Source organism: Pecten maximus, chromosome 15 (assembly GCF_902652985.1).
Source record: "Pecten maximus chromosome 15, xPecMax1.1, whole genome shotgun sequence".
Taxonomy (NCBI): Eukaryota; Metazoa; Mollusca; class Bivalvia; order Pectinida; family Pectinidae; genus Pecten; species Pecten maximus.
In genome coordinates, this window is record NC_047029.1 from 10,815,448 (window position 1) to 10,832,839 (window position 17,392).

At 35.6% G+C, this 17,392-nt stretch overlaps 1 protein-coding gene across 1 annotated transcript in view; it reads left to right on the forward strand.

Annotated features, from left to right (window-relative positions):
• The first annotated feature begins 606 nt into the window (after positions 1-606).
• LOC117344015 (leucine-rich repeat flightless-interacting protein 2-like) overlaps positions 607-17,392 on the forward strand; it is a 37,851-nt gene continuing 21,065 nt past the window's right edge. Inside the window, exons 1-3 of the mRNA XM_033906610.1 lie at positions 607-983; positions 13,939-14,025; positions 14,930-14,968. Coding sequence (XP_033762501.1) covers positions 894-983; positions 13,939-14,025; positions 14,930-14,968 — 216 coding nt within the window. The 5' untranslated portion in view covers positions 607-893. The remainder of the gene's footprint in view (positions 984-13,938; positions 14,026-14,929; positions 14,969-17,392) is intronic.

The window sequence follows — 17,392 nt, forward strand, 5'->3', positions numbered from 1 at the left end:
AAACCATAAAAGGGTCTTCATGTATGTTTCAATTATGTTTATATTTACTTCATTTGCCTGATTTAGTATTGAACAAGCTTTCAAAATATTAATCCAAAACTTGTTTTTGCATTTACTTTCACATAACTTTATACAGTCTGAACCACAATTTACCAATATGTCTACATTAACATATGTTTTTAAAATAGATTGTCATTTAGATGTACATTAAAATAATCTTCTAATCCGACCTAATTTGAGGGAGTCTATAAAAATAATATATTCGATAACAACCACTGAAATGTAGCTTAACATATAATTGATTGGGTCAGCAATTTAGTATATAGGTCTCTAATTGGGTTTATATGTAACGAAAGGTTTCTCGGATCGTACTTTTTAAATCATTTCTGACACATCAGTTACACATTCTAAGGGAGGCAACTCGTACGGTCTTACAGCAGTGAAACCTGAAAACTTTTAATTTGCGTATGTATTAACTAAACAGCAGTAAAAATTATATGAAAATAAACATGCATCATCTATGAATTTTTGCATATTTGCCATAACGTTCACGAGATCTTTACGGGTTTAATTTCTTTTCATTAATAAAGGATCCGTAATATAGTCAAATCGGAAGTGGGGCTGACATCCGGGTGACCGCCATCTTGCTGTGAGTTGCAGAGATTGCGGAAGAGAAAAATTGCACGAACACTTGAAATAATGTGGCTAGCTTGCTCGTATGGTTAAAACACAGACGTCTGTGCATTTGAGCAATGACACCCTATTTTTCGTAGATGTTATTCCAAGAGAAGAGACTTGGACTAGTTTTCCAAAAGCGAGACACGGGTGTTGTGGGGTGTGGGGTTTCAGGCGGGGAACAATTTTGACCAAGGGGTGGTCGAGACATTGTAAGCATGAGTACGAGTTCTGCCACGGGTCGCCGGCGTTCTGCCACTCGCCAGTATTCGGCAGAGGAGCAAGCCCTCAATCAAATTTCAAAAGAAGTAAGTACTGAATCTACCATCCGTCAACCCCACTATCCCAATGACATCCATGAGATGACGGTCCATGCCAAGTCCATATTATATGCTGTAGTATCCATCTTCAGTTTTTGATGAATAACTTGTTAATTTTCCGTATGCACAAGCTCACATACTATCAGCCGATGTGTGACGCACTCAAAAATGGTCGTGTCACGATGCCAAATATTCAGGTGCTTGAGCTCTTTGACACTCATGACCATGCATGCATGTCATCAGTAATGTCATTTATAACCCGTCATGCCAATTCCATACTAAATGTCTTGAGTAACTAGATGTCGTCATTAGACAAAGTGTAACTTTGAGGTTATTTATAGTCACGTTCCTCATTCTGGTACCCATGTTAGTTTAATAGACCATCTGTACATTATATTATCATAATGACATTGCAAGTGTTTCAAATCAATGTCATGCATGTGTGATCATGAGGAGTTCATGATCAGATCGAAGGACAGAGGACATTTAAGAATCATGATAAAGGCTAAACTGTAATGTAAGCACCTTGATATTAATACACTTAATCATAATGTGACCATGGTAAATACTAGCTACACCACTAATACCACTCGACTTGAGAAAACTTCTCTTAAGCTTGGTTGGTTTCAATTGACTGTAACACAGTTACACTCAAGTAATCAATGTAAGAGGACCAGGGTTTGATCCCTTGAAATAAATCAAATTTATCATACATTCTGTTCCATTAATTGACACACACATTGGGACTCAGGAATTAGTTACCTCCGGTTAGTTCGAACACACGGATAGTTCGAACACACATTTTTTCAAGAAAAACAATATTTTTTTAGCTACTAATAGTTCGAACTCTGGTTGTTTATAACTGACACTATTTCGGATAGTTCAAACTTGCCAAATTAAGAATGTGAAGTAAGATTTTTTTCAGCAAACTCCGCCATTGAAAGATCTATACGCGACGACCGGCCCAGAAAAAAATACCAAGACTTAAATTTGATCAACAGGCACGTTTAGGTTGTTAGGTTGTATATATGCGTGATCATTGGAATGCGTCTGTGATTTAATATATGCCACATATTTTAGCGTTAATTCAGTTTTTACATTGCAAAATACACCATGCACGAGACAGCTGATTGCAAATTTAGGCCCCGACAATGTATAGGCCTAAATAACATGCGATATTTGTATTCGCGGTGGTTATAGCAAATTAAGAAATCATCCGTGTATTTTCAAATATAGTGTTAACTTAGCAGTATGATTATTTAATTGTGACTGGACATCTCTTAATTATTGCCAATCATGGTATTACCTGAACTTAGCAGTATGATTATTTAATTGTGACTGGACATCTCTTAATTATTGCCAATCATGGTATTACCTGAAAACCTACGACCTCATGCTAGGTAAGCAGGCCACGCGAGGTGTCGCTTGCGATAAAGTTGAAAGGATCGGCCGCCTGGCCATGCTGAATGACGTGAAAAGCATTCATATCCAGTCAAAACAATCCACAGGTGTCCCAATTAGGTGATGGATAATTTTGCAGGTATCAAATATATGTTTGGTAGGTAATACGACTGTGCATTTTTAAAAGCAGACATGTTGATGTTCTGACCTAATTTTATCAACATATATCGCCTATTCAGTAGTGCTTTCGTAAACGCAACAGGTTATGTAGACTATGCCTTCGATGTATTAAAGAGACCATTTATTACAATAATATAGCGATAGTTTCTGATTCAGATAAAAAATATAACCATGCAGAGATTATACTGTACAAATGTTTAACTTTTCTGTCGCAAATGAATCGGGTACTGTACTGTTTTGGGGCCTATATAGGCTACGCATTGCCCGAGCGGCTTCACCTAATAACCATCATAGTTATCGCGAAATGAAGAACGTTTAACGATCAATTGACATTGAATTAAATAAAATACTATCATTTTACTTATTTATAAATGTGCCATTGTTCAGGCCACCGTTGTTACGTATCAAATCTACAATGGATGTGTTTCATTGTGTCTAATGATTTTACTCTGCCGAGATTTTCGTCGATATAGACTCGGATAGTTCGAACTCGCGCTTATTTTCTGAAGCATAATTTCAAATAATTCGAACAGGTTAGTCAATATTTATTTGATTTTGTTCGAACTCCTAGTGAAGGCATTGAGATAATTTAATTTATCAAACTTTCTGTTACATACCCTAATTGGGGCCTGGGAAAAACACTCTGCCAAAATTAAAGGCTCCACAAGAATCGTTATAACTACCTCTCAAAAACTTGAGGATAAGTTATTTTCTACAGGAAGAGTATGTAACTATGGCATACTAGCAACAATGTACCACTTGGCTTGAGAGAACTTCTCTTTAGCTTGGTCAGTTGACCATAAGCCTCCCTGTTTATTCCATGTGAGAGTATGTTTTAACTGTTACATGTGCACGTGTATTCCTAATTAGGAGGCTGTGATAGGGACAGGACTCAAATAAAAGCTTTTACCCAAGGGCAAATAATGATATATAATGAGGTAATAATTATCATTGACAGGCCTAGGTTTAATTGTCTACTATTACAGCCTTTCATTGGACGAGAAAAGATAGGAAAATGAGTCTAATTGAGACGAAGAGATATAGTATGGAGTGACTAGCAAGAAAGGGAGGGAGAAAATTGGGGAGTCATCTTGTGTATCTAACCTAGAATATATTCATGATTTTGAAGGTGACTCCTTATCGTAATAGTTGCCCTATTCCATCTCTGATTAGCCATGTTACATCAGGATGGCCTGTTTTGACCATGGATAAAGGGGTACTTATATTCTATATATATCACGCCTTCTTGTTACCGAATAACCACAAAGAGTTCCTCCGGTTGGACATTCCCACACATGGCACTGTTTTCAGTCCCATTCAACAGGCTTAAGCTTGAATTGGTATAAGTAGTTATATGCATGTAATCTTTATTATCCTACAATCTGTCGAATTGTATATATATATCAACTTTTCAAATTGAATGCAATGAGTTAATGTCAAAAGAGACCTTAGGAAGAGGGGAAAAAATAGAAATTGAAGAAGAGTAAATATCCGAAATTTAGACAGCTCTTATAATCATGCCTTGGGGGCACCACTGCAGGTACATAATCATTTCTGATGTCGATATTTATAGGTACCAATTCAATGCAACAGTGCATTAGTAAGCAGATAGATATACCTCAGCTTATAGTAATTTAGTGACATTCAGTGAAGATATGTACGTATACTAATGTAGTGAATTTCAGACCCAGACTGATTATTGGCTTGACTATGGGGAAGAGAGCTATATAAAGGTGAAAAAAAAAATAGAATTTATAGTGATAGAACCAGTATGTAAACTTAAGAAGTTGGTAAATGGCAATTGCAGAACCCCAGAATCTTATAATGGGGCGTATATATATATGATAGCTGTACATATAACAAAGTTTAACACAAATGATGAAGGAAAACAATTTTATGGCTCGTGCCCTGACTGGGCCTCGAACTCACAATCTATGGCACCTGATAGCTGTACTTTATACTATTGAGTCGGAAATGCTAATTAGACACTTAATGAAACATCCTTTTGCCATTAGCAATTAAAGTATGTTCTCTATCATAGAGAATGTGTTTTATATATCGACCTGACTTTTAGGGGAGAATCTTGTAATGTACAGTATCCAATATCATTATATAAGTCAGGCCTTGCCATAACTTCCTCAGCCAACAGGAAAACTTTTTTGTGATTCTATACAATTAATGTAGAAAGCAGGAGAAAAATCATAATAAATGACAACTCACTAATTACACAGATGACAGATTAATTTAACCCAAATTGAATGCTATTGATATAAATGCTACAACCAGCTTGTATTTATTTGAAATCAGTATTTGAATTATAGCATATAACCAATTCTGCAGTCATGGCTGATTTTATGAAGAAAGGACTTTCAAAAATCAAGATTCCTTGTCTAAATAATTTAAGTAAAAACTATTTATAAAATATATATATAAGATATTTCCCCATCTGGATTTTTTTCTGGCATGTCTGTCGAAACACATTTATTATTTTTTAGGCCTTCTGATCATGATACATAATATACAGTATCAGCCAGTAGATATGGGTAAAAATATGTGTGCCGTCGCTCACTTCATATTCTTTCTTAAACTGAAGTTTGCTGGTTGTTTTTGTTTGTCAATCACCAATTCCAACTCCATGAACAAATCATGTACAACTGATGTTTTTGTATTGTAAATTAACTCTGCATCAATATATACCCTCCATAATGTCAAATTTAATTTTCATATTAAGTTTTCTAAATTTTCAAACATTAGTGAAATGTGATTGTCTTAATCTAAATTTGAAATTAATTCCATTGCTACTTGATATAATACATTATATTCTACCAACATCATCTTAAAATGCTATATGGAGAAACAGTCTTCAATAACCAACATTATGCTGCAATGGTAGGTGATAGGAGGTATACTATACTGTACATCTGGAGAGGCTGCAGGTTAGAACTAACTAATGATGGGCAGTTTCTTAGGGACTACCTGGTAGGTTCATTTGACCAGTTACTGTAGTCTGGGGAACAGCTTTAGGATCGTGTAGCAGAGAGTAGGAGACCAATTGGGTTTGTGTAGTAGAGATTTATCAGACCAAGTGGAGCGTGTGATGAGGCTGGGGGATTCCTAACCAGAACAGTCCTTCTCTATTTGTCATATACCTACCAGGGGTAATTGGGAAAATGTACATGTGGTTTTCATGGCAAGATTTCTGCCAGATTGGTACGGCATAAAAAGAATGTAAGGGTATATTATAGCTTGAAAGTATGCATTTGTTGAATTTGGTAGGGACACACATGTACATGGATTTTGGCATTGATAGCTAGCTATATAGGGCTGCACAAAAGTATGGGTTCCCTAAGGTAATACTATGTCTGTCTGTCGCAACAACCTGAGTTTCCATGTGTTGATGTAAATCAAACTTCATACAGTGCTTTCTTATTGAAAGAGCTTGTTTAGAATTGCTTTTCAGCATCAAAGTTCAAAGGTCAAGGTTACTGCTACTAAATATAAATAAACAAATCACCTCCATACAAAATCTAGAGTTTGTTTCGGACAATCTAACTAAAATTTCTTTCAGTACTTCCATACTGAATGGTTTGCTTAGATTTGATTTAGTTTGAAAGGTCAAGGTCACTGTAACTATAAATAGAAAATTAGTTTCCTTGCAATAACATGAGTTTCCTTTGGGCCCATCAAATTCAAACTTAATACAGTGCCTTCTTTTTAAAAGTGCTTGTTTGGGATTGCTTTTCTGTGTCAAAGGTCAAGGTCACTGTTGCTAAATAAAGAAAATCTGTTTCCATGCAGCAATAACTCAAGTTTGCTTTTGCCAATCAAACTGAGATGTCATATGTATACAGTACTAGTGCTTCTTTCTTGAAGTGCTAATTAATATTGTTTGCAATTGCTTTTCAGCTTTGAAGGTTAAAGGTTAAGGTCATACTTACTTTTAAATAGGAAGCAAGTGTTCACAGGTATTTAGCTCCATATTCTACTGTCAAAAGTGAATTACTTATAATGTTTTTTGTTGACTTTTATGGCAGAGTTTACTTGAGGTTTGCAAGCAATCTGTCAATCTGACTGACCATCCAGACTTTTGACTTAAATGTTTTTCTTGCTGTTTTTCATTGAAACTTCACATGGTGTAACACTGTGCTGTTCAGATGTACAATAGGGGTTTAAAAAATCCAAGGTCAAGATTCTTAAAAATATAACCCAAGATATACTGTTATGAACTTATAAACCCCTGTGCATAGTATAGCATAGGAACAGGGCATGTGCATACAGTTTAGTATATTTTGCCACTATATATATACATATCATGTAAAACTTTTGATATCTCTAAATATAACCACTGAGTAGGTATGAAGAATTACAAGATCATGTTGATTGAGACTCCCTGTTTCTTATATCCTAAATTATATTTATGGTAACTGGTAAATTATGAAGGGGAGCTTTTACATATGTTATTTTGAGGTATAACCAGGTAGCTGTCATATTAAATGGGAGTATACAATTGATGAGCTTTTCTGAGGCATGGAATCATGATCCATACAGTAAACACTTTATAGCTCTTTCATACAACTTCCAGAAAATTGGCAAGTATCTATACATGCATCCTGTAAACTAGCTATATGGGATAAAACCAGTATCAATTAAAAATCAAAATATAGCTAAAATGGGAGTGCCGATATATACTTGTGGCATCATCAGGGATTTAGCTGAGGGTTACACTGTATTTATAGGCTTCTTACACATCTGGTTGATTTAATTTGTTGTTAACTGTATCTGTAGGTCCTAAAATAAAATTCTAAATGGCTTTGGCAGGTCTGATAAACTGATTTAGCCCCAATACATTATATATTGGTCCTAGGACCAAGGGAATGTGTAATTGTGCTGGATTTAATTTTGAGAGATTTTTACCTCTCATCTGACAACACTTCATTGTAGATAAAAGTTGACTCGTCTTTCACTTGGGGTAATGAAGCTAGATAAGCTATCCAATTTATGACACTGTTAGGAGATACACACACAAAGTGAACATTACAACATGCTGTACAGGACTAAGACTTGTTGGCTTGTCACTACCAATACACAATGTCAGACAAATTCTTTCTCCAGGCCAATTTTTTTTTCTTTTTTTTATGTACAAATGTATACATGTATATATAAAAGATGAAAACATGTATATTTGGTGGAATTGCCTTGACACATTTGATTATTTACATAATGATCTTTTTGGTTGTATATCTAGATCTGGTTGCATATATATAGATTGTACAGTAAAATGCAATTATGGGGGTATATGTATATCCAATTGCAATCGGGATATACCGTATTTTGAAACCTTGGGCTTGGTGTCAAATTATGTTGTAGTGATATTTTCAAATTTATATGTAATATAAGAGGGTTGCTCTGCTGATTTTTACTGGTGTAGCCTAGGCCTCTGCTAGAATTTTAAAAACGATCCTTGGGGAAAGGAGGACAGATTTTGCACAAATAGTGGCCCTTTACCTCATGGGGCCTGATCATGAGGACAGGGTCCAATAGGGGAAATAGAGCGCGAGGTAATTAATGTAATTAGCAACTAGCTATATATTAATATAGTCGAACAGTCCTGAACGGATTTGAACTAAATTTGGTAAGAAAGATCATTGCGGGGAGGGGAACAGGTTTTGCATAAATGGTAGCTGGTTTAAACCATATTTTAAAAAAAATATATGAAAAAGATAGAAAAATAGATGTAATGTAACTGATATATTTTTGCCAAGATAATTAAAATATCCAGGTGAGCGATTGCAGACCCTGTGAGCCTCTTGTTACTATGGCATTGCTGCAAGGCTTTTCATCCACATTTTGCATATCATCTCACAATAACATCCAGTTCTTATAAAACTGCCTTAGTGTCTGCAGACATGAATTAATTAACTTCTTCCCGTTAACGTTTATATTACTACTGTAATATTGCCCCCTTCCCAACTTATTTCATACTCGCACATAGTGGCATCATTTTGCAATTTATTTGTGTAATTGTCTATAGCTATCTACTAGTGCAAAGAAAGAAAAAATATGTCTGTATAGAAAAATGGTCTGTACTAGTGCATGTACATGTTAATTCCCATTAAATTGCTACGAACATTGTACAGGGAGCTGTGCACTGGAGTTATACACACCATCTCATAGCTGCACATGAAGCTATATCTATCAGCTTATCACCCATAAAATGAGAGGGAAAAAAAAGAAAAGAAAAAAAAACAATTGCCGGTGAAGACAATGTACAGGAATACAGTCTATTACAGAGCATGGTATACTACTATAGAGGAAATGTAAATATTAAACAGCACACTCCCAGCCTCCGGAGCATGTGGTAGATCACTGCTACGGTGGCTGTCCCAGTGTTATTGTTGATCATGATCATGTGTCACTCATTAGCCATTGATTTACAGCTAAACACTGACCTCCACTCTCATATCTCCTGGTTATATATATATCCACCACCAGTGTTTTTGGCATTACAAACAAATATATTCTACCCCAAGACTGGTAGCTAAAGCTAGCTCATATTAATGAGGAATGTAGTAATTAGCCATTTAATTCCAATCATTTGACATTGTTACATATTCGCTTTGGGTAGTGTTGTTTATACAGTTGTGATTTAATAACAACTAAAGAAAGCTAATTATAAGGCATACATCGACACATACATTAACAAGAAAATCTTGTCAACACTGGGGCTGAAACTAGTTACCTTTCGCTTATTGATCTCTAATTACGAATCCTACCTGTAGCTAGCTGGCTAAAAGGAAAGTTTGACCCATCATTCTGAACTAATAAGGTGATCGACATGTATATGTACTCTCTACTTTTATACCATCCTTAGATCTTTCATCCGCAAAGACAACATGCATCCCCAGGTTCTTAATAGCCCAAAGAAAGCCTCATCATCAGTTGGAGTGGTCTTGATGAATGCAACCAAAGCATAAATAGGAAAATAGATACACACCAAAAACTGTCTTGCCCCAAGCATGTTGGGGTTCGAACTAACATCGTTACTAGCTTGCACACTCTAATTAAAGGTGACATCGATCTCTACACAATGTGTTAATGTAACTATAATGAAACTAGATACATGTCTCTCTCTGCCACTGTATCTTTACACTTCTCAAATGTAGATACATATATGTTTATAAAATGCTAGCTTCTCTGGTTGTAACAATATATCACAATATCAAAATGTATTCTGCTTCAAGATAGCGTATCTTTGATATCCCACTGGTATAAAATGGAGTGAACCAAAGGGTTGCACTCTGTCAGTTGAGTCAGTACTGTGTTATAGTAAGGCGAGTCAGTACTCTGTTATAGTAAGGCGAGTCACGATCAGTGCTCTGTTATAGTAAGGCGAGTCAGTACTCTGTTTTAGTAAGGCGAGTCAGTATTCTGTTATAGTAAGGTGAGTCTGTACTCTAGATCTGTTATAGTAAGGTGAGTCAGTACTCTGTTTTAGTAAGGCGAGTCAGTATTCTGTTATAGTAAGGTGAGTCTGTACTCTAGATCTGTTATAGTAAGGTGAGTCTGTACTCTAGATCTGTTATAGTAAGGTGAGTCAGTGCTCTGTTATAGTAAGGTGAGTCTGTACTCTGTTATAGTAAGGCGAGTCAGTACTCTGTTATAGTAAGGCGAGTCAGTACTCTGTTATAGTAAGGCGAGTCAGTACTCTGTTATAGTAAGGCGAGTCAGTGCTCTGTTATAGTAAGGTGAGTCAGTACTCTGTTATAGTAAGGCGAGTCAGTACTCTGTTATAGTAAGGTGAGTCAGTGCTCTGTTATAGTAAGGTGAGTCAGTACTCTGTTATAGTAAGGTGAGTCAGTGTTCTGTTATAGTAAGGTGAGTCAGTGTTCTGTTATAGTAAGGTGAGTCAGTACTCTGTTATAGTAAGGTGAGTCAGTACTCTGTTATAGTAAGGTGAGTCAGTGCTCTGTTATAGTAAGGTGAGTCAGTACTCTGTTACAGTAAGGTGAGTCAGTACTCTGTTATAGTAAGGTGAGTCGGTGCTCTGTTATAGTAAGGTGAGTCGGTGCTCTGTTATAGTAAGGTGAGTCAGTGCTCTGTTATAGTAAGGTGAGTCAGTGCTCTGTTATAGTAAGGTGAGTCAGTACTCTGTTATAGTAAGGCGAGTCAGTATTCTGTTATAGTAAGGTGAGTCAGTACTCTGTTATAGTAAGGTGAGTCAGTACTCTGTTATAGTAAGGCGAGTCAGTGCTCTGTTATAGTAAGGTGAGTCAGTACTCTGTTATAGTAAGGCGAGTCAGTACTCTGTTATAGTAAGGCGAGTCAGTGCTCTGTTATAGTAAGGCGAGTCAGTGCTCTGTTATAGTAAGGCGAGTCAGTGCTCTGTTATAGTAAGGCGAGTCAGTACTCTGTTATAGTAAGGCGAGTCAGTACTCTGTTATAGTAAGGCGAGTCAGTACTCTGTTATAGTAAGGCAAGTCAGTACTCTGTTATAGTAAGGCGAGTCAGTACTCTGTTATAGTAAGGTGAGTCAGTACTCTGTTATAGTAAGGTGAGTCAGTACTCTGTTATAGTAAGCAGAGCCATTGCTATAGTAAGCTAGCTGAGTCAGTGTACATTCAGTCAGTTGAGTCAGTGGGCATGCTAGCGCTGTCAGTCAGTTGAATGATATTATATATAGTGCTCCAGCTGTCAGTTAGTGGAGTCGGTGCTCAGTCAAGACACAGTACTTTGTCAGCTAACAGAGTCAGTGATCTCTCAGTCAGTTGAGTTGGTACTTTGTCTGAGTCAGTCAAGCCAATGCTCTTTTTGTCAGTCGAGTCATTGCTTAGTCAGTAAAGTCAGCGCCCTGTCAGCTGGCAGTCAAGTGATCATGAATGCAGCTTGCTGGCAGTCGGTGCTTTGTCAGTCAGTTGAGTTAGTTCATATCATGCAATTGCAAGTACTTCATATATAGGACAGCAGAGTTTTGCATTGCTAAAATTGTGACTTAGTGTATCCCACTCTTCACAAATTAGAGTTATGGCCCTTTGTTCACTGTATTGAAACTCAGTTGGAGTCTACAATATCGGGTGAGTTATCAAGTTTAACTCTTTTCCTGGTACTCTTTCAGGTAACCAAAGTGTGGCTTTACTACAGGCCTAGGTGGCCATTTAAGAGGGACATTACATACAGTATATTGTAGTTTTAATCTTTATCAATTAATATAATGGTGTGCTATCAATTGAAAGTTTCCTTATAGTTTTACTACGTACATTATGTATGCACTTTTCTGAGCAAGCTTCATTGGATTTTATCTTCCATCAATATGTATCAGTCTTATACTGTACATCTTGGAATCTTTTTTAAGTTGAACAGGAAGTTGAAAGATTCAATCAAGATAAGGTGAAGATCGCAGGGCTTGTATATAAAAATAACCACATTTGTATGTCAAAAGGTGGTATATATGTATATGATGTATAATATGTGTGTGTATGTGTGTTTAGATTCTTCATTTTGTACAGATGCTAGCTATAGTGGCATAAGATTTAATCATAAATAGATAACCTGCAGGCCTATAAAGGTACTACAAATTCTAATACTGTACGTTTACAGTACATGCACACTAAATAATTTGTTGTGAACCTTATAATTATTCGACATTTCGTGCTCTATGTGTTACGATAAAACAGGTGCCACACATACACATATCAACATATAGCTGGCTCCGATATCTAGAGTTGCTTTGCATTTTGCCTGTACATCAACTATAAGATGATATCAATATATATTACTCATCGTGACATAGGTGATCCTGCTATCAGTTTAAAACAGAGGGTGTGCCAGAGAGCCTCGATATTTATATTTTATAAAACATATTTTTGTTTACTCATGATCATGTGTCTTATTGACAGAGGTACATATATACCCTGGGCCCAGTTGTTCAAAAGGTGATTAAGCTAATCACAGTTTAACAACAATTTTAAAATCCTGATAATATAATTTCTTGTAAAACTAACTTGACAAAATTTTATGAAACTATAGCACTCATTAGTCTTGTCCTATACCTGCCTATTTTAAGGAATACACACACAGAGGTTTTGAAGTAACGGTGAAATGAGATTTTCACTAATCAAGCAATTAAGCTAATCAACTTTTGAACAACAGTTAACTGGGCCCAGGTGTAATATTGTTATATGGGAAATGTTTACAGATGACTTTCATGTATTAGGGGTGGGGGGGTCCAATTGGATATTGGGTTTGACTTAATGTTTTGTGGGAGGATTGGGATGTTGTCTCTATGGCCAACATTATACCTGTTATATCTGTAAATATAAGATTATAAAGATCTAGTATATAATAATATATTATAACCTACAGCTTCTTTGTCGCTGTAACTTCTCAGTTCAGCGTCATTGACAGTATATATATTTAGCCATCTACATGTACATGACCCCATAAAAGTGTTAGATGTTATCATAATCAAGCAGCCCTGATAAACTACTCTTGTTGTAGCAATTTTAGCTTCCCTAATTCTCAACTTGTTCCCCTGAGGTCCACACATAGGAACTTGGTTACTTTGATGCATGCATGGTACCTGGGCATGGCCTGGTGTAGTTGGGGAGGCTGGGGAGTGTGGTTACAACAGCCAGCTCAACCTGTCCTGTAAAACTAATAAGCAGAGCACTAGTTTTGTAGTAATTACACACTAGTTCTGATGATACATATATTAGCTATGGAAACCTGATTTATTAGGACATCTAAGGGCTGCTATTTACAGCTTCAGTATAGGACTGTAAAGTCATTTAGCAACCATCAGCTACAGCAGCTGGGATATAGAGATCTTACATGTAGGTTTTTCCCCATGGATAGGTACGATGCACTTTAATATAAAGCTAGCGCTGCATGTAATACTTTATTATACATGTACTTAAATCTATACATTCAGTTGTTTCAATCTTGGCTTGTTGATGCTTTTAATTTTTTTCATGAAAATTAGAAGACTTACATTAAATATATGAAGATATAAATGTATATATAAGTATATTTGTGACTGTTATGACAATACTTGATACAAAAACTTTCTCTCATACACCAAAAAAATATATTCAATCAAAAATCTTGATCCACAGAGAATCACTAATTCAAAATGCAGTTTTCCAACAAGGACCAAAAGTAGTCATATATACCGTATACTTCGCCTTTGGAAAAAAAGCTTTGACAACCAAATTACCCTGTTATTAAGTTGGAACAAAAGATGCAGCTGTGATTATAATGGCCACAGAAACAATATGTATTCATGGGAAACACTATTTAATGATCCTCATATTTTGATCCATTAATTCTATTTTGTTTGTGTAAAAAAACGTTTGGTTTGTTCCAGGCTGAGTCTCGACTGGCTGCCAAGCGAGCTGCTCGTGCTGAGGCTAGAGACATCAGAATCAAGGAGATCGAGAGACAACAGAGAGAGGTAAGGGATGATTCTAATTATTTTCAATGATTTCCTTAAAAAATTAAACAGACAAGTCATTATTTGCAGTTGTAATGATACCATTCTGTACATTATTTGTCATTAATTTTAAGCAATGATTTTGAAATTTGAACTCCTACACAAGATTTTTCTTCATTCTGAAATAAAAATTGCAACTTGAATTAACATTATTTAAACAATAGGTTAGAAGAGATACAGGTCTTTTGTGCCTTTTGTTAGGATCTTTTAATTTGTTGTATTACATTAAATGATAGGTCTATTAGAGTTATCTGGTGTTTACAGAACATTTCCAGCTACGTCAGGTGTCGTAAAACCATCACACAGTTTATTGATAAATGGAATATTTAACCGAATTTGAAGTGAGAATTACCTCATAATGATCCCAATAAATATCTTATACTGTACACCCTACCACACACAGATCAAGAGAGATCTTAGTTTTAAATGTAATCATTGTACCATGTCATCCAAGTGTGGATAGATTTAATTCAATATCAATGTCTGTAGGGTGTTTATTTTTGGTGAGTATATAGCATGTGCTACATATGGAATATTATTTTTGTATTCATTGCTTAGCATTTATCAAAAGTTAAGATGAAATTACCATAATGAACTTGAACTATCATATGTATTATGAGGATATACTTCGGTGATCAGTATACAATTTGTTTTCCTTTAATTTCCATCTATATGCTGAAAATAATGAGTCCCACAATGTTGAATTTAACAGAAATTTTGTGAGTCCCATAAAAAATTCTACGAGTACAGGACTCGGGACTCGCATGTAGATTTATCACTGGTGCTTGACGTGTGACGATATAAGTTCTTGGTTTCTGCATTTTATAAATTCTTAATTGCATTAAGGTATTTTTCTGATAAACAGGAAGAAGAACGACAAAGAAGACAAGAGGAAGATGGCCAGGTAATTATATATAATCATCATTAATCACTTACACAATTAACAGACATATACATTAATTAATAAAGTTTATATTGTACTCTTTTCCCTGTTAGATTCTCAACCTGTGACTCCTGATTTCCATAGTGTTTAATATTTTTCCTATATGAACTAATGTTTTAAACTTATGAAAAAGTTCCCTGTTTCTGTATGTGTTGTACTGTATATAATACCTTGATATATTCAATGACACTGTCCATTCCTTGAACTATATGTATATATAGATGTATATGTCACCAAAATGGTTTTTCAGTCCTCCCACTACTACAAATCATGGGTAAGTCATTGCGGTGCTATTGAGAAGTAAACTTGCTCATTGCCATCCCTTCAGAATGTGTCATATTACTGAAAATTATGTTCTGCAGTTTGATGCTTGATGAAATGGTGTGCTTTAATATGTCTGCTGTGATAAGATTGAAATGATTGCCTCAAGATTATGACTTTCCAAGGAATAGTTATATCATGATGAAACTTGCCTTGTACAATTTCTATAGATGTTCCATGCTCGAGTTCAGTGCTTGTCCAAATTCTCACATTGAAGCTGATTGAATTGGTTGATTGATTACAAATGACATTTTTAGCCCACCATCATCAGTCGTCCATCGTACACTTCCCTCCATAAACAATTCTTGTTATCGCTATTTCTCAGAAAGTACTGAAGGAATCTTTCTCAAATTTCATATGTAGGTTGCCCTTGGTCCCCAGTTATGCATATTTCATTTTGGGACAGTCGGAAAACAACATGGCCGACAGGCAGCCATCTTGGATTTTGACAATTGAAGTTTGTTATTGCTATTTCTCAGAAAGTACTTAAAGGGATCTTTCTAAAATTTCATATGTGGGTGGTTCCCCCTTGGTCCCTAGTTGTGCATATTGAATTTTGGAACCAATCTGAAAGCAACATGGCTGACAGGCAGCCATCTTGGATTTTGACAATTGATGTTTGTTATCGCAATTTTATAGAAGGTACTGAAGGGATCTTTCTCAAATTTCATATGTAGATTCCCCTTGGTCCCTCGTATTGCATTTTCGGAACAATCTGAAAACAACATGGCCGACAGACACCCATTATCGCTAAATCTCAAATTTCATATATAGGTTCCCCTAGTTTGAAAAGTATTGGAGGGATGTTTCTCAATTTACACAGATTAGTAAGAGGGAGGGAAAGATAGAGAGAAGATCAATCTGACAATCTGGCATGGAACCTATAAAGATCATTCAATAGTGGGTGTCAAGATCCTTCTGGGATCTCTTGTCTATAATATTGCATTAGCAGTATCATTTTTGTGATACTTTGTATGTATCATACATATTGAGGTTTTCCCATTAGGGTACCAACACTGAAAGATGCATGGCTATATGTTCACACATAAGACTGCTGTGAAGTGATTATTAACAAAAAAACACTTTCATCCTTTTTGCAATCAGACAATGTTCAGTTCCATCTAAGTTGGTTCAAGGATATATCGGGGCTAGCTACTTCCATAGATTTCCTAAATTATATACATGTCATGATTAACATAGATTTCTAACAAACTGTATAAGTAAGAATTCATAGGTAGGGCAGGTTGTAATATGACATAGTTGGTAAGTAAATTCCAGTAACTGATGTAGGTATATATCCTCCATAAGGGGATTCTATGGTCGTCTCCTGTGTAGGCTAATTTTAGAGGGACATTTGGACAGCTGGACTATCCACAGGCTACAACAGATACAGGATATACATGTACCTAGTTGTACATTAAATGAATTTTGATTAAGACATTTTTTCTAAATTTAAAATTCTGAAAATCTTTTATGTGTGAGAGTAATCAAATGCGATGACATAAAAACCTATGATATGTTCTGTAAAAGCAGTGTTTATTAAAACATATATATACTGTTTTTTGAAAACAGAACTAGTGAAAAGCTAACAGAGCTAGTTGAACCCTAGGGATAAAACTGTTACTGCTTCCTGTCAGATCAAAGATGGATATATACAAGCCACTTACATTGAGACCACTTGACCACCACATGTGGTAGCCCAACCTCACAGGTGGTGCCACTACAGCTTCATTCACCTGTGATACAGCCGACAGTGCTATTAAATACCCCTTACAGAAATATACCAATCTGATCAGAAATCATCTTTATACTTAAATATTCAAACTTATTTCCCAGATAAAACGACATGATTCATTCATAGGGCAACACAAAATATTATCACATATCTTTATCATAATATGGAACGTTAGTGGTTGAGATTTGTGTAATAAAACTTCACAAAAGTCAAGTTGTGCTGCTCCTGTTTTGATGAATTTGTCTGTTGGATTTTAACCGAAGGACATGTAATTTGTAAAATCAAGTTGCAATGATTCTTTTTGCTGAATATTAATATCCTTGCTGGAA